The 21043-nt window shown below is 43.0% G+C and overlaps 1 protein-coding gene across 1 annotated transcript in view; it reads left to right on the top strand.

Moving 5' to 3' along the window:
* SYN3 (synapsin III) overlaps positions 1-21043 on the top strand; it is a 185078-nt gene that overhangs the window by 138232 nt on the left and 25803 nt on the right. The window contains exon 7 of the mRNA XM_058805619.1: positions 14048-14110. Within this exon, the coding sequence (XP_058661602.1) occupies positions 14048-14110 (63 nt within the window). The remainder of the gene's footprint in view (positions 1-14047; positions 14111-21043) is intronic.

Below are 21043 nucleotides of genomic sequence, written 5' to 3'. Positions count from 1 at the left end.
ATGAAATCTCATCAGAAGTGTTACTACAGATCAGGTCCAGGCCTGTGGGTTAGGTAACACAGAAACTCTGGCTTGAGCACGCTTGGCCAGCGTGCCTGGGAAAACTCAGTATTGTGGGAATGGCTGAAGGACCTGCTTCACTCTGCTGCTTTCTCACATCTCCACCTGTCAAATAATCAGTCTCAGAATAGCTTACACTGGGAGGATCTATTCCTGTGCTTCCCCAGGATCTACTTCTGATTAGCTGGGTAAGTGTTTAGGAGCAGTGACGATTTTCTGTCACAATGTTGTGTTTACTCATTTGTGCTGACCATCTTCCCACTACACCTGCACTCACCTGCTTTCCTGTTTATTCACCAGTTGTGTTTTGCCTGGATGTTTGCATTCTGGTTTTGTACAATGCCTAGTGCGTTGAAGACCTCAGCCCTAAGCTGGCAGCACTGAAGCATCACCTACCAGAGGAGCTGCCCTCTGTTTTCAGTCAGTGCTGGCTTTAGCTGAATCATTTTCTCAAGCTGATCAAATCCATTGAACCCTAAATCTAAGCCCTTATTCCTACAGATCTGGGAACTTGGGCTGTATTTGCAGTAGAGTGAGCAGGAACTAATGCATTATGGGATTATGCTTTTCTTTTAGCACCTGACAGCACTCTGACAGATTGCATTTCACTGTCATCTGCAGTCACTACAAACCTCTGAAAAAAGCCATGGTATCTATGGGGCTTCCTCTCTTCTTGCTGGCTGTGTTTCCCTGAGCAGTGTGAAGGTTCAGCCCTATGATCTTTCCACCTGCAAAAAGTCCCAGTGCTAGCACACTTCTACAGACTGAAACTCCTTTCTTCACTTGACATATATTGTATCATCCTTTGCAAATGTGAGGCACATCTAACATGAGGTTCACAATGTGAGCTCTGAGTGCCAGTGCTTTGATTGCCTGGCCAGCTGGGCTTGGGCTGCTGTCTCACAGAGAGGAGTTCCAGCCCCCCACTACTGCCAGAAGACATGCTGGGTTTTGGCCTCACACCCCAAATGGATTTCCACTAAATGACACACTTCCCATAGCCAAGCTGGCAAGCAAAGCCCCTGTCCCAAGCATGACCCAAAGGGCCAAAGTATCCATCACTGCTGACTCTTGTGGTCGTGTTCACAGAGAGGAACTGGTGAGGAGTAGCAGTAGCACCTGTCATTCTTAATGTCATCTGAAGTCACTATAAACCCCATTCCTTACAAAAATTTCCTGCACAGTTTAAATCTACCCTCATAATTGCTGTATATATTTTCCCAACTGCATTTTAAGCTGCATTCTGCAACTCACCATGCTCATGGACAACACAGACCTCTCTTTCTGTCCATTGCTTGGGTCAAAAGTTCTGGCCACCAGCTGGCACTCCCAGACCAAACTAATGAGGCTGAATTAGAGACCACTGAGTTTCAGAGCTGTTTCAGTTTACACCTGGGTATTTAATTCATGTCGCTGGTATCCATCAATAAGCTGCAAACAAAGGAGAGTAGTAGGAACCAAGAATCAGGGTGTCCATAGGCATCTGTCTTCAGCAACACTCACACTGAATTCAACAAAATAGCCTCTCTTCATCCCATTTAGGCAGCTCCCTAACCATTCACACCTATTCCATACAGCCATTTCTGTCTTCCTACTGATTCACTGAAAAATTCCCGCTCACTCTTTCCGTAAAGTCAGCATCCTGTCTTCTGTTGAAGCTACAAGCCAGATGTTAGCTTAGCCAGTGATTAATACTTTGAAAAGGTCAGCTTTGAATTTTGCTGCCAAGTTCACCCACCTCTCTGGGCAACTCCTTATACGTCTTCCCTTCATAACATATTTGCAGTTGAAAAATATTAAAACTGATATACTATTTTATATCTTGAAAGCACATTAAAAATAATATTGGGTGTTGGGAAATGTTTTAAGGCTGTGCTTGGAGAAGAAGGACCTGTTTAATCCCTTTCTCACATGGATTGCTTGTAGCTCTGAAAATCTGATCTCTGGCTCTCTATGCAGTACTGTGTACCACCTAATCACCTCTCAACCAGCCCACTGGATCTAAAGATGTGAATTCAATATAATTAATGTAATATAATTAATGTAATATAATTAATATCATCTTTTGGTGGGGACACAGAAGGTTTACACCAAATTTTACAAATGAAGGGTCCTTATTCTCCCTCCCAAGCCAGACTTGGTAAGCTTGGACAAGTAGTCTCACCACATTAAACATTAACACTTTGTCACATACTGCACTGCTTAGCTTGTCCCAGTTCTGTCTGTACTTCTATGTGTGCAGCATCCCCAAAGAAGCTCTGCTCTTCATTAACAAATGCAGAGTAACCCTTTTAATAAGTAATATTTTAGAAAATCTGATCTTGGATCCTCTCACATGGAGAAGTACAGTTAGGAGCAGCCAGATTTTGCCTAAGAGTGTTTTGTTTTCTTGTTTCTTTTGAAGTAAAAGAGGAAATGTGGGAATCATTTCTAAATTGCCCATGCTCTAGAGTGACAGAAGAAACCCAGAAACAGATAAAGACCGACAGCTGGAACATATTGTGGTACAAGGAAGTAATTAGCTTATGGCATAAAAGAATGAAATCACATCTAGAAGTAATTTGTGTCTCCTGGCATTACTTGGCAACCTGGAAACTTTGGGGCAAATGAGGTCCATGGTCCCAGGCCAGTGCTGGTGTGGCATGGAGATGTGCCACCCTAGAAGGAAGAGTCCCAGCCTGTCCTCAATGACCTCATCTGAGACCTCACAGATGTGTGGGAAGAGACCAGAGAGAGGAAGGGGTCAGGAGCTTCCCCCCTCTCTCTGAGCTTTTCCAGCACTGCTCCAAATTCCTGAAAAAGCTTGCTTCTCCCTGCTGTGAGGACACTTCAAGGCAGCTTTGGTCCATGTTCCCCTGGGACCTTGCATCAGAAGCTGGGTGAATGGCCACAGCCTCTCAGCTGTCCCTCTACTCTCAGTCAGCCTCAGCTTTGGCATGAAAGACCATCTTCATATGGATTGCTTAAAAGTTACATCATTGAGCAATAAAACAGTGAAAATACCTCAGGGTAGGAGAGGAATTTGAGATAAACATTCTTTACCAGATATTGCAAAAGAAAGCATGGCCTCATCAAAATGAATTAGCTGACTCCCATTGCCCTCGGTGTGGCCAGGGCTCCAAGCCTTACGTGTGTGGTGCCGTGCTGCTGCAGTGATGAGCTCAGGACAGCATCAGCCGCATGAAGTCAGACAGCTGGATTGATGGATGCAATCAAATTTCCTGCCCTGGTTACAGTTTTACCATCCAAAGCCCCAATTTAATCAGTGGTTGTACTCACAGTGGGATTTGTTTCAGGAGGGATCCCATTTACCACTCCCAGTTTCAGAGAGCTGGTTAATCCTTCCGTGGGGCAGGGTTTGCATATCATGCCTCATAAACTCCCGGTGTGAGGGCTTAGGAAGAAAGGACAGGATTTGTCATTAGCTCCCTGTGGACGTGTCTTCCCAGCAGGCACAGAGATAGCCAACCAGATGGCTTCACTCCATTAACTTCTCTCAGGTGGAGACCGAGGTCCAAAAATACACAGCAGCAGCCAGATCCATGTAGGCCAGACCCATGCTCCCTCCCCAGAAAGGTCTGGGAACGGAAACACCCAAACTGTCCCTTCAAAAGCCATTTACATGTGGGTATTTTGCCACATTCATGCAGCCCTACATGTTCCTGCTCCAAACTGGTGGGCCTGCATCATGATGTGCTTCATGAGCCTATCAGCCCAGAGAATCTCCACACAGTGTCCCACTGAGGTTATGGAAAATTTTGCTCTGTACAAAGAAAGGATCAGAGCAGCATTTGTGCTTTTGGGAACCCCTTCTACCAAGGACTATTATTATCCCTGTGTGGTGCAGGATCAGTTTGAAATAATTTCACTTAGAGCACTCCATGGAAATCCCCTGCCAGTCACCCTCCTCACGTGCTTTTTGTTCTGAGAATCAACAGGCCTCAAAGGGCAGTCTCAGAAGAGGCCACATCTGTACAGAGTTTGCTTTCATCCCCACAAGGGTTCCCAAACAATGCCAGTGCCAGCCGGAGGTTTGCTGAATGGTATGAGAACCAAAGGCTTTCTTTGCCTTCTGTTCATCCATTAAAACCTCATGAGTCAAAATTAAGAGGACAGGAGTGGGAGCTTTGGGAGGCTGTGGTTTCTCACAAATGCCTAAAGCTAAGTACTAATGAGAAAGTTGAAAAAAAAAAGAAGTCTGCAACACATCACCAGAGCAATGCCACAATTAGAGACAAATCCAATGTGTGCTGCTTTACATTTATGATGTAGACAAACTAATTTAACTAATTAGGGCTGTCTACAAAATGCATATGAAATAGCACTCTGTCCTCAAGGTCCAGTATCAGAGATTCTTGCTACTGAAGTCCAAAAGTGCACTATGATACATTGCAGGGACACCTGCTACTCTCTGAGGATGGAATTAGCCAAGCCACTTCTGTATGGGAAGTTTTGAATATTTTCTTTATTGTGCCACCTACAACTGACAGATGAAAACCAATCAGTTGAGGGGTCTGTGAGAATACAAAACTCTCTTTGTTTAAAAAACTCTCTTTGATTTCACAATTTAAGAAATGAAACCAAGAAAAAATGAAAAGTCCATTTGGCTTCTCTCATTTGAACCTAATTTTTTGCGCATTAGCTTTACTTTGCAGCCTTTATGTAAGCCTAAACAGTTAAGGTATGATTTATCTTCTTTGAGAAAGTGAACTATTTCCTTTGTCTGTGCAAAGATTTGTTGTTTAAAAGGTACTCCTGCCCCCCTGAAATTTGATCTGTGTACTTTGATAGCAAAGTTTGTGCAGCACAGAAACTCCGCAGAGAAGTTCAGCTGCTGCATTACTGAGGTGCTGGCACTTCCTCCATGAGAATAAAAACCATGACCTCAGTAGAAGATTTCAGCAACTATTTTTGAAAAATAATTTAATGGCATGAAGTTTGATGGGAAGAAAAGAGGTAGAATTGTATTCAAGAAACACTTTTTAAAAGAAACACATCTTTCCAGACTAGTTTCAGACTTTGACTGTGCCTGGTTCTACCTCCAACCAGAGTGCCTAGCATGAGCTCCTCTGCTGAACCCAATGCCCTTCTTTTGAGCACATCCCTGGTTACCTCCGTGTGGGTTTCTGCTTGCATTCCAAAATCCTACCTGGATCCCACAACAGCCTCAGTACTGTGCCTGGGAAAAAAACAAATGTCTTCCTGTACTGGGCGTGGACCAACTCAATCACATTTGTCTCATTTATCCCTGAGAAGTGGAGATATTGCCTCAGAGATGAAATCAGCTCAGGTCTCCACCTCTTTTTCCAGTAAAGGGTGAACCCTTTCTCTCTAGACAAACAGAAGGAGTGGGCTCACAGAGACCACAGCATCCTTTGCTACTCCAGGCTTGCCCAAGGTAAAGAAGAGGGTCTATGTGTTACTCCAAAAGGAATTTCTCTGCTTCCTGCTTCTCACCATTCTTGGCTGTTTCAGCCTGTAGTACATCAATGTGTGCTCAGCGGGGGAAAAATGCCACTGGCTGAGGTGGTGGTTGTGAGATGAAAAAGGCTGATCCACACAGTGGTTTCTTCTGTCTTCGTCTGAATGCTTTCACTTCAGGAGCCCCTTCCTTGTTACAGCTGGGAAAGATGTAAACAGAAGCCAGTCCCAGCTGAAAATAACTCTGCCTGTGTCCTGTGTGGAGCCTGCTTGATCTCCCTTTCTGCTTGTTATTGCTAATCAGACTAGGTTGTCTCTCGGCCCTGAGTTCACAGACAGTTAGGAGCACAGGTCACCCACAGCTTCTTCCACTTCATTGGGAGCTCTAGGGGCTTTATCAAACAGGTGGGGCAGGACTGTATCTTTTCTCATGGAATGAGACACAAGAGGGACAAATACCCAAGTGGTGCCAATGTGGACCAATACCCTTGAAGCCTTAGACGGGAAAATGTATTTCTCAGCTCTTGAGAGGTTTCAAGGTTTTGAATATCTCCAAAACCCTCAAGAATTAAATATGGAGAAATTTAATGCATGTCAGAAAAACTTCCCTTTTGCAGTTTGAAAGCATTCCATGTCCCATTTGGACTGGGGATGGGGGAAGAAGTTAATTAGTGCTCATTCACTGAATCATTGAAACATGATACTTTCACCTTTCAAAATATAAAATTTGCCCCCAGGGACCTCATTCTCTTTCCCAAGCAATTGCTGAATTTGGAGAGATTGTGAAATAGAGCCCTTCCTACAGTTTTTGGCTCCTACTGAAAACATGTAATTTGAAAGTTCCCAAGAAATCTCAACAGACACAGAGCTAATTCAAACATGGGATACAATGGCTGCCTTTCATGTTCTCAATGTCTCTGACATGAGCCAAAAATTAGTCTGGATAAACACAGAAGATTTTTATCTGGAGAAAGAAGCTTGAAACTGTGAAGCACAAGAATGAGGATGTAGGAAGCGCAGAGCTCATACCTGGCCCCCACCCACTCTAGGTGCCTAAAAAAGACACCAAACAAACTCAGATTAAGAAGAGTTGTTGCCACTGTTTAACTCCACGTGCATCTCAAGAAGGAGGGAAATCCATGGAACAAGATTTACTCCCCGCATTTGTGTCCCAGAGCACAAAAAGTAGGGGATGTGTATTTTTCTCCAGTCCACATTAGCAAAGTATTTGAATTCCTGCATGAGCCTAAGGGCTCAAAAAGCTGAAAATATAATCTAGCTCTGAAACAGAACAAACTGAGCCCCTAGCTCAAACATTTCTCGTGTGAGGCAATACCTGACTTTCGAGATCAGCAGGCAAAAGAAATGTGGTGTAAATATCTGTGGCTGTAAGCCAAAAAAGGACCCACTGAGAAGTCAGCCTGAAAAAAGTAGTCAATGGAAACTGTCATACGGGAATGGTATGACATCTGCTGCATGAGATAGACCATTTGTGTGTACAACCAAAATGAAACACTAATGTGGCAGCAGACAAATATAATACATAATGCAAGATAAGAATTACTCTCCTGCTCAGCCCAGTGAGGCACACAGAGGCTGTATTAGCAGTAGCAAACCATACAGTGCCAGGCTCATTCTCCAGCAGCTCTGTCATGGCCCAGCCACAGCTATGTTATCAAGCTCTTCTAGCCTACAGTGTTATGTGGGGCATGTCTGCAGACTTATGGTGGTTCCATGTTGCGCTTGGGAATTGCTTGGAAGAAGCTTATTCATCTTGAGACATAATATGCCAGAGATTGGTCTAACAATTTAACAGTACAGGCAAATCAGGGCCAGTGTCCTTACTATGTCATTGGTCTATTTACTTGTATAGATGTGGCATGAGATGCCAGCTTCGGGGTGATACTTCCCGTAATCCTCATTCTTCTTTATGGATAAAGTCCCTCCTGAGGCTTTAATCAAGATTATTAACTGTGCTTTTAAAAAAGTAAAAAAAAATTAATCTTTCAAAGAAGTCCAACTGTGCCTGGTCCTCTGTGCTGCTATTTCTATAGCTTTCATTGCTGAAGAAGGGCAAGAAGGAAGGAGGTGGTGATTCATTACCCAAGAGCTTTCAGGAGCCCAGAGAGTGCTTCAAATATTCCAGTATCCCATTGCCTGTACCAAGCAGCACCCATGGCTCATGGCTCATGCCAGCATGTGACATGGCAACGCTGGCCAAGTCTGCACGTGGTCATTGGCTCTCACAAGGGCATGATGCTCACAAGAAAACTTCGAAGCCATTTCTGTGGCAGGCAGGTATTTCGCAATGAATGTACTAATAATCCCAGGACCTGCTTCTTATTTTACAGTGAGATAACTCTCAGATGTGTTATAGAAGGCTGTGAAATTGCAACTAAGCCCTTGGAGTCATGTGGGGACCTCCCAGCAGTCGGGACACACAGCTTCCCTGTGTGTAAAAGTCAGGGTGAGAATCATATGCACATTGTCCTTTGGTGACGGAAATGTACCTGCAGGAGACTGTGTGCTGAGATTAGAGACCAGCAGTAACTGGGTCATGATTGGCTTCAGTGACACTTGTTGCAAAAGGCTGTTTTCCGCTGTAAAGTTTAGGGAAGTTTTTTCTCTCCAAAGAAACCCCATGCTGCCCATTTTAAAATCAGTGAGAATTCAGAGTTTTCCCAAAGAAAAGGAGACAGTCATACCTGCCAAGTGAAGGGAGGTTTGTTGGCCAGTATCTTGTGAACCTCAAGGATTTTTAGAAAAATGATGGCTTTGAAGACTCCAGCATAAATTCATAAAGCATTTTATTTCCCATCTGTCTCCTTATATCTTTTACCATAGCTTAGATGCTACAGTTGACAACTGGTGTTCACCATCTCTTCCTTTGCAATGCATTTACCTGTGGGATGGAATTTTCTAATTAGAGAAAAATACAGCAAAAGGCACACAATTCAGGTCAGGAGGAAAATGAAACTCGAGTTTCTTCTTCTTTTCCACTGCATCCCACAAAAAATATTTGGACAGTTTCTCAACTTAAGGACTTGGGAGAATGTATTCACTCTCCTAGCAACAAAGGAAAGATAATCTTCATTAAAGGCACCACTGCAAAATAGCCAAGTGAACATCATGCATTAAGGAATTACAGAAATTTTCTACGAAGTCATGGAATCTTTTAAAAACCTGCTTGTGATTTGATATGTGGTAGAGGGGATTTATCAACCAGGACTGCTAGATATGTGTGTGAATACAAGTACACACATACTGCATTTTGGGGTTTTTTGCTGCGCATCTGCTTGTCTGGATATGTTAGTATAATTCTCACACTTGAAGCTCCAAAGGAATTAGAAAAATATCATATGCCCACACTCCTATTCTCCACTAGGGGAACCCAAATATGTCTTGTCTCAAATAAAGAAGTTACATAACATTAGAGGTGGAATCAATGACAAAATGTTCCGGTTTGTGCTTACCACTTTTTATTCACTTCTATGACCCATTCTAACCACAGAAAGTGTTAGGAGCCCTGAAACATTAGTTTGTGGTTTGTTTACTCGAGGATGTGGGGATTAGGTCATGCTGCTGTTGGGGTTTCTTTTTTTTTTTTTCTCTTTTGTTGTACTTTTTTAAAGCAATGGGAGAATCAAAGGATATTTTTACCACTCTGCTGCCATGTCATCCATCAACTGCCTCACTGCTTCAGATCCCACCTGTATATAATGCTGTTGTGATCCACTTGTCATTGAACTCCTCGTGTCACACGTATCTCACTGCTCTTCTCGTCATACCCCCTATCTCCTCATTCCTCTTGAGACCTTTGCAGATACCTACTCTTCCTCAGCATTTACTTCAACTGAATTGAAAGCTGTCTTGAAGGCCCCTTTCCCAAATAATAATCTTTTTCTTCGTTGTGCTTTAATTGCAATACAGTAACCGACACACAGGTGTGCGTCTTACAGGAAACCAGATCACATGCGGCCCTGATCTTGCCAGTGCTGATCTTCAGCTCAAGTTTTTAGTAGGATAGTTCCATAAACATAATGACATAATGTCATTACATCATTATTTTCCTGTAGGTTTGAATCAGCTTGCTTGCTTTTACAGGAAATTATATGTTCACATCTCCTTCAACTTAATTGACACCAGGGAAGTGCCACACACGTTACTTCCAACATTTAGGTCTCAAGTGCGTGAACAACATTCCCATCATCCATTAGGTACCCACCCAAACCAGACTTTGTCATCATACAAGTGAAAGCAGCTAAGTAAACATAAAAAATCAGTTTTAGAGTATAAAAGAAAAATTCAGAATATTACTTATGGGGGAAGGGTGAGGGCAAAATTACAATACCTTGTGCTATGGGGCCTTCTGGCCTGGTTGAAAACACTGGATGCTATGGTAATACAGTACCAATGCCAAGAGAACAAAGTTTTAACGATCTGTCTCCCACCACCCCAAATTCCTCCTAATATGGGGGAGTTTTCCTCCGTTATGTAATTGCAGCCTGTACTATTTATTTTAGCATTGATTGGAAGGGTTTTGCAGAAGAAAGAATAGTTCTAGAAACTGAAAGTTAATTGTATAAAATGAACTAGCTAAGGTGAACTAATGCACAAAACTATACATAGCAGAAGGAAATCAAAAGAGACATTCTACTTTGTTCATGGACTACAGGACAGTACAAAAAATCACAAACTTAAAATCAACCTCTCTCTTGAGGGTCTCACAGGTTTCATTGAATCATCAATTGTTAAGGGGTTGGAAGGGACCTTAAAGATCATCTGTAATCCCTGCTGCCATGTGCAGGGACATCTTCCACTAGACCAAGTTGCTCATGACCTTGTCCAACCTGGCTTTGAACACTGCCTGTCTAACATTCCTTCCTTCAGATCAGTTTAGATCCAACTCTGTTCTACTGCTCCACCAGAAAAAAATAGAGAAAATATTCATAAATTTACAAAAAGTACTGAAGCCCTCATTATTTTTTGAAAAGGAGGGGCAGAAGGTAAAGAGGAAAGTGTCACAGTTGAGAGCCACGCTGTTTTCAAATAAACACTAATGTGTGCATACCAGCGCTACTTTTACGCACCACTGCCAAAACTGATAAAGTGCAAAGTTGTCTTTGCAGTGACACTACACACAGAGCAGAGCTCTGAAAATCAGGGGCTGAAATGGTACACTTTGGACCATCGGCGTTCTAAGTTGGAAATAATTTTCATTACTCTCTTCCCTACTACCAAAGACATGGATGAGTTGCTAGTTCAGGATTCAAATTTCTCTTTGACTCTTAACAGGCCTCTACATACAACAAGCTCTAGACATTTATGTAATCCTTGGCACCTCAAGGCTTTGCCACAACCTCTGGGAATACATTTGTAAGATTTTAATTCAAAGGGTTGAGTTATGCATATGAACTAACACCCTGCATATGATCACTGAGCTAGCTGCAGCACTACAGACCCATCCCAAAACCTGCTACCTTAATCTTAGTCCTGTCAACAGTTCATGCACATGTCAAAATTATCAAAGTATTTTTCACTATTTTTCTGAGAAAAGAGGAGTCCTTGCAACACATAGAAAGACACAGATATATGTCTTTGCATGATTTCAGTAAAAACGTTCTTTTCTTATTAAAATATGATGCTATTCTGTGATTGTAATAATCTTTTTTCCTGGGAAATTTATGACTCAGTATATGTACATACTCATCTCAGGGGTCTGCCCTTGTGGTGGCTTTGGCCACCTACAGATCTTCTCACTGTGTTTGTGTGTGAATTGCATCAGAGTTGTGTGCATAACAGATTCTCCCTTCTTTTGGCTACCCTATCCATCTGGGTGCTTGCCAAGTATGTTGGCTGGCCACCTTATTAGCAACAAAAATGGGACATGAGTCCCAGCAAGATTCTGGTAGAAGCTGGAGGTCTCCCTGTTGACTGCAGTGGTGTTCAACTTCTTCCACCACTTCAGCAAGGGCTTTCCAGTGCACGCTTGTGGACTCTGGTTGCTTTAGTCCTGCAGACTGTGGAGAGCTTTTGATTACACTTAACTTCAGCACAGGCTAAGGGCACTCCACTGTCACTAGATAACCTCATTATATAATGCAGTTCTGTGCCTGTACTGTGCTCTCCTGTTGGTTACCCCATAAGACAGGTTCATGTATATGGAAATCTGATGGGTTTTCAGCAGCAGAGGCAGATTCCTGGCTAACCATGCACCAGCATTTCTCTGGAGCCACAGCTTTCCCAGCAAGGCTACCACATGTTCACAGTCTGGATCTGTGTCACCTCAAGCCCCGAGTGCTATGCCTAGGCCAAGCCACATGTGACCCCAACATGCTGATCACCCCTACATGGCATGGGATCAAGCCTTAGTAAGAAAGCTGAGGTGATGTCTCCAAGAAGCAAAAAGAAAGGGAGCAGTTTGTGCCGCACAATGTCATTGCCAGTGGTATTTTCCAGACTAACAGTAAACTTGGGTTGTTTACTGGATCCCAAACTTTCTTTGCATGTATACAGGAAAACAGATGCTTCCCACTCCTGGGCCCCATGCCCGAGCAGGCTCCCTCAGCAACATCACAGGCAGGGGACAAAAAGCAGGGCAGCAGAGACATTGCTTCCTGCCTCTGTCTGCTTTGAGCTGGCGATAGAGCATTATCTATCCTGCACACTCCTTGCCAGGCTATCAGGCGGGCTCACAGCGTGCAGTTTGCTTTTCCTGCTCCGTAGGAACAGCTGCTGCCTCCGCTCCCAAACAGGGAACAGAGGCCAGGGCTTGCAAGCACTTTGGCTCAAACAGGACACATGGGGCAGGGATGAGAGAGCTGGGAAGTGAGCCACATCTCCCAGAGCCTGAGCAGGTGGGTGCCCCCAACTACTAGGCTGCCTTTCATCTTCCAGCATTAAAGGCCTGGCATGGTCCATCCAGAAACCTATCTTCAGTAAGCCTCAGGTGCAGTCCTCCAATTGATTCATTTATGCCAGCATAAATTAAGCCTCAGGCTTTTCCAATGATTAAAGAGGCAAAGGTGAAATAGAGGACAAAAGCATGTGCCTGGACATATATGCAACCATTTGACTTCAGGACGGCCACCTGTCAGTCTTTTGCCTCTTCTTCTGAAGCAGTGGTGCTGGTCCCAGCCTGTGCCAGGACTGTGATTTAAAATGCCCTTCTGTGGTCCAAAGAGGATCTTTCTTCAGCTTTCTGCCTGAAGAAAGGGACACAGGCTGCTTGAGGACGTGATGCACTCACTGTTCCCCTCTCCTGTGACATTTCTTTATATAAGCAGCCGAATAGCAAAACATATCAGTGTTCATTACTAATTTTGTTATTTATAGTGAGCTGCCACAGATGGAGACTGCAGCACCATTCTATCTTTAGGGCGTAGTGCCTGCCTGCCCATACAGACAATTGGTAATTAGCACAAGAAGAAGTTGTTTACCTATTCTGAAACATAAATAAATAGGAGACCCATTTATCCATCAAAATTCAACTGCCTCCCTTTGCCAGATCTCCAGGTTAACTGCTTAATGAATAGAGCTCATCACTTCGGGCACTTAAGCAAATATAAAAGTGCCTTTAAAGGAAATTAAATATGCAATAAAAATTAACCAGCCATATACTGAACAAATAGCACTTAGATCACAGGAATCATAAGCACAGGACAAGATGAAGGACACAGGGATGCCAAGCAGAGGTGTAGAATTGGACCAACCAGTACGTAGGGGAAATGTGGTGCATATAACCTACTTAATCCTGACATGTGCACTTCCTACCAGTACAGCTGCCCAGCTCTGAGCCCACCACTCCAAGTGAATCCTTGCACGAGCTTGAAACTGGAGAAAAAGAGGCAGAGAGGGCACTTGCAGTTCTTCAAGTAAAATCAATCCCACGTATGCTCTAAGAGGACCTTGTATGCCTTGGGTGGCAAGACCCTTCCCAATGGAAACACCACACAAGCCAGGGAGAACATATGACTTTTTCTATTTTTATTGCTGATTCAAATCCTCCTTGTTTTCTTTTTTTCACTATACCCACCCCTGAAGGTAAAGAACAGGCTTTATGAATAGATGGACTCTGTGAGTTGCTCCTAAGTGTTGGTCCCGCTTCCTTCTCTCCTTGTCCCCCCACCCTCCCTGTGGATGGGAGGAGTGCACTCACTATTAAGACCAAAGCAGTCAGTGTGGAGAAGAGCAAACAACCCTTGTCTTTCTCACCATTCAGCTGTTTCCAGCATCTGAAAGTGTTCACTTACTCAGGCTTGCCAGTGCAACAGTGTTTTACATGCATATGGGTGTACACAAATCCTTATGTACAGTGGGAAAACTGCTATCACACAGCAGAAGTGGGTCAGATCTAAGGAATTCTGCCTCCATTTTCAATCCTATGGGATCAAGTAAAGCGTTATTTGCTCACTGCCCTATCATCCAGGCAAACTTTATTTGGCCTTCTTATTATGCACTTTACAGCATCCAGGAAGGGGGTAAAAGCTACTAATAAAAGAAAATTATTCCAAATACAGTAGCTGGGGGGGAAAAAATCTAACTAAAGAGTCCTTTTGTCTTTCAGCTCACAACTCCAAATTTTCCTGTAGTGGTCAAGCTGGGACATGCTCATGCTGGAATGGGGAAGGTAAGTAAAAAAAAAAAAAAAAATTATATATATATATATATATATGTATATATATATATATATATATCTGGAAACAGATACATATGTGGCTCAGCATTCCTGTGATTACACATGGCATGTGACCAGCCAGCCAAGGGGTTAAAGCTCCCCACAACCTATCTGGGTCGCACTGGCTGTTCCTGTGGGAGCAAAGGCCTTTTTCCGCTGTCACGCACTTGGAGACAGGCAGTGGGATTGGGTTGGAGACTGTCTGGGATGCGGGAAGGGGGGTTGGTGAAGTGTGGGGGAAAAGCTGCCTGGGCTGAAGTCATTAGGCTTGTCTTTTATACATTTTCTCTTCTCCTGAAAGTGGTAGTGCTGTTTATTCAAGCACCTGTAAAGTGCAGCTACACCCCATAGCACTCACAATGAGGAGCTGTGGCACTGGGCTTCTTGAGTGCATTATGATGACCTTATTCAAAAATGGGAGCCCTTCAGTTATTTTTTTCCTCCTTGCAAGGAAGAACAAGACCTTACAAAGCAGAGTGGCTGGTTGCCTGCCAAGGAATCCTGAAAAACAGTTCACTACCCAGAAGGACCTGTTTGTTTTTCCCAGGCTCTCTGGGATCTTTATTCCCCAGTGAATTAGCAGCCCCTGTTTTTTGGGGTGACTGGGCTCCCCTTTCAGTGAGGAATCGCCCGCACATTCCTACTGCACTTGAGTCTCCTCTTTCTTGCATATATCTTTTCAAAAGGCATCCCCTCTCTGTCTAAAACTTGGTTTGTTCAGAAGTACAAAATTGAGGCATCATCTCAGAATCCAAATGAGTGGTACATGAACTTCGTAACTGATACGCCTGTCGCAGTGCCTCCCTAGAGCAGACAGATCTTCTCCCGGCCTCACACTTTGCCTGAAAAATATATATAGTTACACCAAATTTAAACTTGGTACAGTTTGTTTGTTGTGCTCTGGAAACAGAAGCCCTTTCTGGCTTGCTGGATTGCACATGGAGGATTTAATAATCTTTCTTGCTCTGCTTGCAATGTTCCCCTGTCTGGATGGTAGCTGCTGGGGAGGAAGTGGGCACAGATCCCTGTGCCAGCGGTGGAGTTGGCTTTCAGCATCAAGGAACAAACATGTAAATCAGCAGGAAATGTTGGTTAATATATTGGTACTGCCTATGATAAGCAGGCAGAGGTGTCATTGAATTAGAGTGTGTGCAGACAGCCTAGGGGTGCTTGTAGGGAGCCACTAACTTGTTCCTAGGAAGGGTTCAATTAACAAAAACCAACCAGGACAAACCAGGAGGAAAACCTCTCCCCTGAGACCTTGCAAGCCTGCATGTCTCTGACTGCTCTGCCATTTCACCTGTAATGCAGGGCTTCATGTGTCTCATGCACCAAGGATCCTTACTGGCTACAGAAATGAGGGCAGAATCAGAGAGAAGTACTCCAATCTCAACAGCATTTCCAGACAAATCTCTCAGCAGAACAGTTGGCTATTGTCTTCTGCAGCACACACCAGATCTTCTTCCATCTCATAATTTCCCTCCCTTTTTATTCCTTAATTATATTGATTTTTGCTGTCACAAGTTAAGGAGGAAGAGAGTTTCTATTCAGACTCCTGGTACAATTGTACTCAGCGGTACAAGGAAGGTATGTAGGAAGTCATTCCAGATACAGATAGGCTAACAGCCAGCATCTTAGAAGAAAGAATTGGTCTGAAGCCAAGTTTACTTTAGTCCATTATGAAATTAGTGACTACTAGCAAAGTCTGGATGTGCATTTGGGCACAGAGTTTCCACACTGCTCTGTTCAGTAGATGGGGAAGGTACAGGAAGCAAGGGTTGTTGACCTTATGGTTTTAGTTTGGGCCCTTCTCCAGCCACAAGCAGCCTGAAGGAAAGTTGAGACTGATTAAATTTTCTCTGTTCAGTCTCACTCCATTTCATTGCAGAGCAAAAAAGAGAGAAAGGTAAAATAAAATAAAATTTAAAATTAAATTAAATTAAATTAAATTAAATAAAGAATAAATCAGTTGGTTTAAAACACAAGTAGCAAGAATTTGTTTCATGCTTTTTTTGAAAGAGTAAGGTTCAAGCCCAAGCAGGACTGACAAAAGAAACTGCAGAAAATACCAGGAGAAATACAGAGAAGCACAATTATGGGTATACTAGGAAAGTAATACCTAAAAAATCAAACCTACAATAAAGTAATGCAGAAGAGGAAAGTTCTCAGGAGAGATTATGTTGTTTTTAACCATCATAATGCAAAAGCAATAACCAGTGAGATTAGAGAGAGCCAAATTATTTCCTTGCACTGGTTTTCAGAATTAGAGATGATAGCAGGAAATAGCAGGACTTCAGCTATAAAATATACATAATATGAAAAGAGATAGGTTTGCTTTTGGTTTGATGTATGCAACAAAGTAAATGTTAATAAAGCACCTGCGTCAGGTCATGTTTTGTATTAAACCAGTGATTGGAAAAACAAAAGAGAGAATTACCAATATATTAGCCAAAGTACACATGTGAGTATTAAAATAGTACTCACTGCAACAAATGATGCCAAGATAGCGAGCCATGTACGTGTACCTGTAATTGGTGCTTCAAAGGATGTCAGTATTCAGTGTTATTACAACAGAAATTGTTAAGGAAGTAGTTACTTTTTATTTGTGTTATTAACAATAAAATCATGTGTAATGGGAGGCACCAACACATAGAAGAATGAGCAAAGATGGGAAGTCCAGGCACTGTTATTCTTTCTTTGTCTGAGGCAGTGGCCAGGAGCCAGAAGAATTCTGGATGCAGAAAATGCCTCTTCCCCAAAGAGTTCCACCATCTGCTTTCAGGGAGATTTGTGTCATTTTACAGTTTTCTTCAGTTTCTCTGTGTTACAGACTAGAGGAATTATAATGATTACCTAATACCTGTTGCTAATTCATGTTCATAACCTTCTTGGCAGTGTAAGTGCTGAATGTTTATTATTTTGCAATAATTGCTAGAAGGAGCATAATTATAATAGACTTTCATTTTCACATGTTGTTTGTTTTGACACAATTTTCACCAAATTCACTCACCACATTTTTTAATTAGAGGGCTGAACAAAGAATCCTCAAAGCTAAAATGAAAAATAACCACAGTAGGGCTTGTACAAAATAGGCTCTATTGACTCCCTTCCCCTTAAGGGTAGGTGACCACAACTGTCTTTAGCTTGGGAGAGGAGCAGCTATTATTCAGGATCAGAACCAAAAGGGGTAGCAGTACACCATTTGTGAAAGAAATGCTCTTGCCAAGTGATGTGTGCATGTGAGGTGCGCATGGAGATGGAGAAAACACATTTGCAATAACAGGCATCTTTTGAAAATTCCATTAAGAAATGCAGAAACAAAAACTTCTCTATTGACTTGAACAGAGACACCAGTAATAGCCTTCACCCAGGAACAGACAATCTTCTAATCTAAAAACAGAACACATGCCCCTCGGCCCCTCCCATAACCATCATTATCCTCCTTCCAAAATTTGGAGTCAGTTCATATTTCCATGGCTCTGGAAAATCATAACAAGTGCTCTCTGTGCTGCTGGCCCTGTGCAGTATCGGTACAAATAAAATATTTGTAGAAATACTGCTTAGATAACTGTTTACAGTGGAGTCAGCAGAGAAGGAACTTTCTCATATAGTACTCAAGTTGCCCAAACTCACAGAATCAACAGTACCCAAGGAATCTTCCAGGAAAACCATGGATGGACACTGAGAGATGTCTTTCCATGTGCAGAACAGAACTGCTGTTTACCCAGCAGCTCCTTAGAGGTCAAGGCATTTTTAGGCATTGTGCAGTTTAAGCCTACCTACCCCAGAAGTGATTGGGGGTCTCTGTTGAATAAGGACAGCACTGCAGTGAGAAAGGAAAAACATTTCTTCCTGACTCCAGATCTCATGCCAGAGCCCATGGAAAAGAATAAAGCTCTGAGTGTGTTAGTATTTGCCATTTGTGTGCTAACATGACCCTAAAGTTCCCTAGGAACAGAGCCCAGTACTGCAAATTCACTCAAAGAGCCTCTTCACCTCTTCCTGATCAGATCATGAGAAGGAAACAACTGCCAGATCTACAAAGAGAGGAAAACCAGTATCTATTCATGTGACTTTACATATATTCACATCAATTTTTTATATATATGTATATTTTGCTACTCCTACTTTATTTTTAGACCTCTCTAATTAGGTCAGTTTAATACTCACTCCTGTCCCTTCCTGCCCCATAATTATGAAAACACCTTCCCAGTACAAATCCTGGCTCGGATGAATTTATGACATTGTAGAAGAAAAACTTGTTGTTCGTAATAATATGCTCAGAGTTATTTTCTCTCTTACTGGATGGGAAAGACTTCTCTGCTTCTTTTTTTCCCCTGGTATAAATATAGCACAAACTAAACAGAGCCACTCTGTAATGTAAAAATACTGCAAGGTTTTTATCAGGAAGGACAGCTCGTCACCTTGTCTCTCTCGGGACTGGAAATAGAATGTTCCAAAAGTGAGAGCTTTGAAAATCCAGTGTGCTAAAGGGGAAAGGAAGGGAAAGGGCTGCCTCAGTTTGTCAAGGAACAAATATTTTCTTTTGGAGAAGACAAATAATGACTTGACATGTAACATTCATTCACAACAGAGCAGCCCAATCACTGCATTCCCACTGACTCATGTGTGAGGATGTTCCAAATGTCTTGAAAATAGCAAAAACATCCCCATTTCTTGCACATCAGTCTGGAAGCTTTTGCTGAACACAGGAAACAGTGACTGACCCAAGGTACCGAGGACCACAGCAGCCAAGACCTGGGCTCTGTACTAGGAAGGTTGAAAGCATTAAAGGCAGCAGATGGGGAACTTTAGTGTGAGGATAATAAAGAAATGCAGACCCCATTGTGACTTCACTGTTTTGGGGTGGGCCAAAGTTAGGCCTAAACTGATTGTGTGTCAGTTGGATTGGGTATTTTCTGAGAAGAAGAGCATAATTTGGGGTAGAGGAAAGGAGAGATCCAGGAAACCATCTGCACAGAACTGTTCCTGAAGACCCACTGTCCCAAGATGGTAGGGTCCCTACAGAAGGGCTGAGAGCAGGTTGAGATGGATGAAAAATCACAAGCTTTGTGTGGCTGCACCAGTTCCTCTGGAGGAAAACACTCAGACCGTGCATTTTTATTTCAAGCCTACCAAGATTCAGTTAAACACCACATTGCCAAGTCCAGCTCTAGCTCAGCCTTGGACACTCACCTTCCAGCTGAACCTGGATCTAACCTCATTTTAAACACAGAAAGTGCTTCTGCAAGTTATCTCCAAAGTGATGTGTGTTTAGCCTGTAGGGCAGAGTTAACTTCAAAAGCAGAGTTCACACTGGATGACACTCAAGGCAAGGCTAGGGCAGTCCTAGCGGACTAAAATAATTATGGCACTTTAGCTAAGAGATTAATTTTTCATGTGGCCACATAATGAAAGCAAAAGGGGACTGCAAAGCCAGACCTTGCAGTGCTTAGACTAAGGATAAGGGAGGAGAGCTGTAGCCCTGGGACCCTGGTGTCCAGGAACATCTGGGATGTAGAAGAGGCAGCAGATTAGGGACCTGTAAGACAGCAGAAGCAGAAGTTTCTACCCAGACAGATCCTTCACTAAAGGAACCTGTGCTCACAGATCTGAGGTGTGGCTCAGACTGCCCAGGAAATTGCCACAGTGGGGTTTTAACTCTGCCAGAACCAATCCAAAATCCTGCCTTGCAAGAAAGATCTCAAAACAAGGTCTGCAACAGGGATGGAGCAGAGTGTTTCTTCATTATCTGCTCCTTGGACTGCTCTCCAGCCAAAGGCAGAAAGATCAGTGCTTCTTGGGCAGGCTGAGGATGGCAACAGGTGCCAGATGCAGGTCATGTGGTGGCATCAGACTCTGAGATGCCACCACAGGGCAAAGGGATGGTCACACCTGTGTGAGCACGTCCCCAGCCAATCAGCCAGACTCCCCTTTCCAACAGGGAGCATGCTAGGGCATCACTGGTGCCTGGGTTAGAGAAGAGAGCCAGAGGGGAAGGAGGAGTTTTCTTACTCAGAAAAGGCATTTGTCAACACACTGACCCAAACCCTTCTTAATAGGTCACTAAAATGCTACAGCAAACAGCACCTTATGGCTTCAGAATGAGTCTATTGCTGCTCAAACAGCCAGCACAGCTAAGCAAACAGCCTGCCAGGGCAGAGGCTGTGTTTGTATTCACTGTTTGCACTCCTCTATGCACTTAATGGGATATCGAATTTATCCTAAGAAGATTGCAAAATAAAAGGGGGGGGGGGGGGGGATGGCTTCCTGTTGGTTTCTTTTCACCACCCTTTATCAGTTTCATGTATTGGCCAACCTGCCATTTTAGGAGACAGATTTGTCTCTTGTTAGGTAAATTGGTAACTTTTGATTTTTAATAGTACCTTCTTAAATAATGCCCTCTGGTGTCACACTATAGCCATCCTGGCTTTGGTTATGTCTGGGATTTTTTCTTCTGTTAGGAAAATAGATATCTTATTGACATCTAAAAGGGTTACAAGGCAGGAGGAAATTAATTATACAAAATTTAAAAGTAGAAAGCTAATAAAATGGGGGACTCAATAGATAAGGCAGGAAAATAAATCTAATTTGACTGTAACTTGAATGCTTCCTGTTTATGAAGTAATAACCGTACCCTGGGATAAACCAGCATTAACCCAGAACACGGCTGTTGTTTTGTCAAATTTGGCTGGCTCTAACAATTAACAAATGGTGGCTCAGATTTCAGCTTTGGTGTGGTGATTATTTTGATGCCTGGTGGGAAATAAGGCTGTGATCCCCTACAAGGGGACTTCTGTGAGTTGCTTTTTCTGAAAAGTCCATGGGAAGTACTCTGGCAGAGGCCGGGGAAGATGCCAGAGCTGTTTCCTGAGGACTGTGCAG

Source organism: Ammospiza caudacuta, chromosome 5, assembly GCF_027887145.1.
Source record: "Ammospiza caudacuta isolate bAmmCau1 chromosome 5, bAmmCau1.pri, whole genome shotgun sequence".
Lineage (NCBI taxonomy): Eukaryota > Metazoa > Chordata > Aves > Passeriformes > Passerellidae > Ammospiza > Ammospiza caudacuta.
The sequence above is the reverse complement of the archived record's forward strand: the minus strand, read 5'-3'. Positions and strand labels throughout refer to the sequence as shown.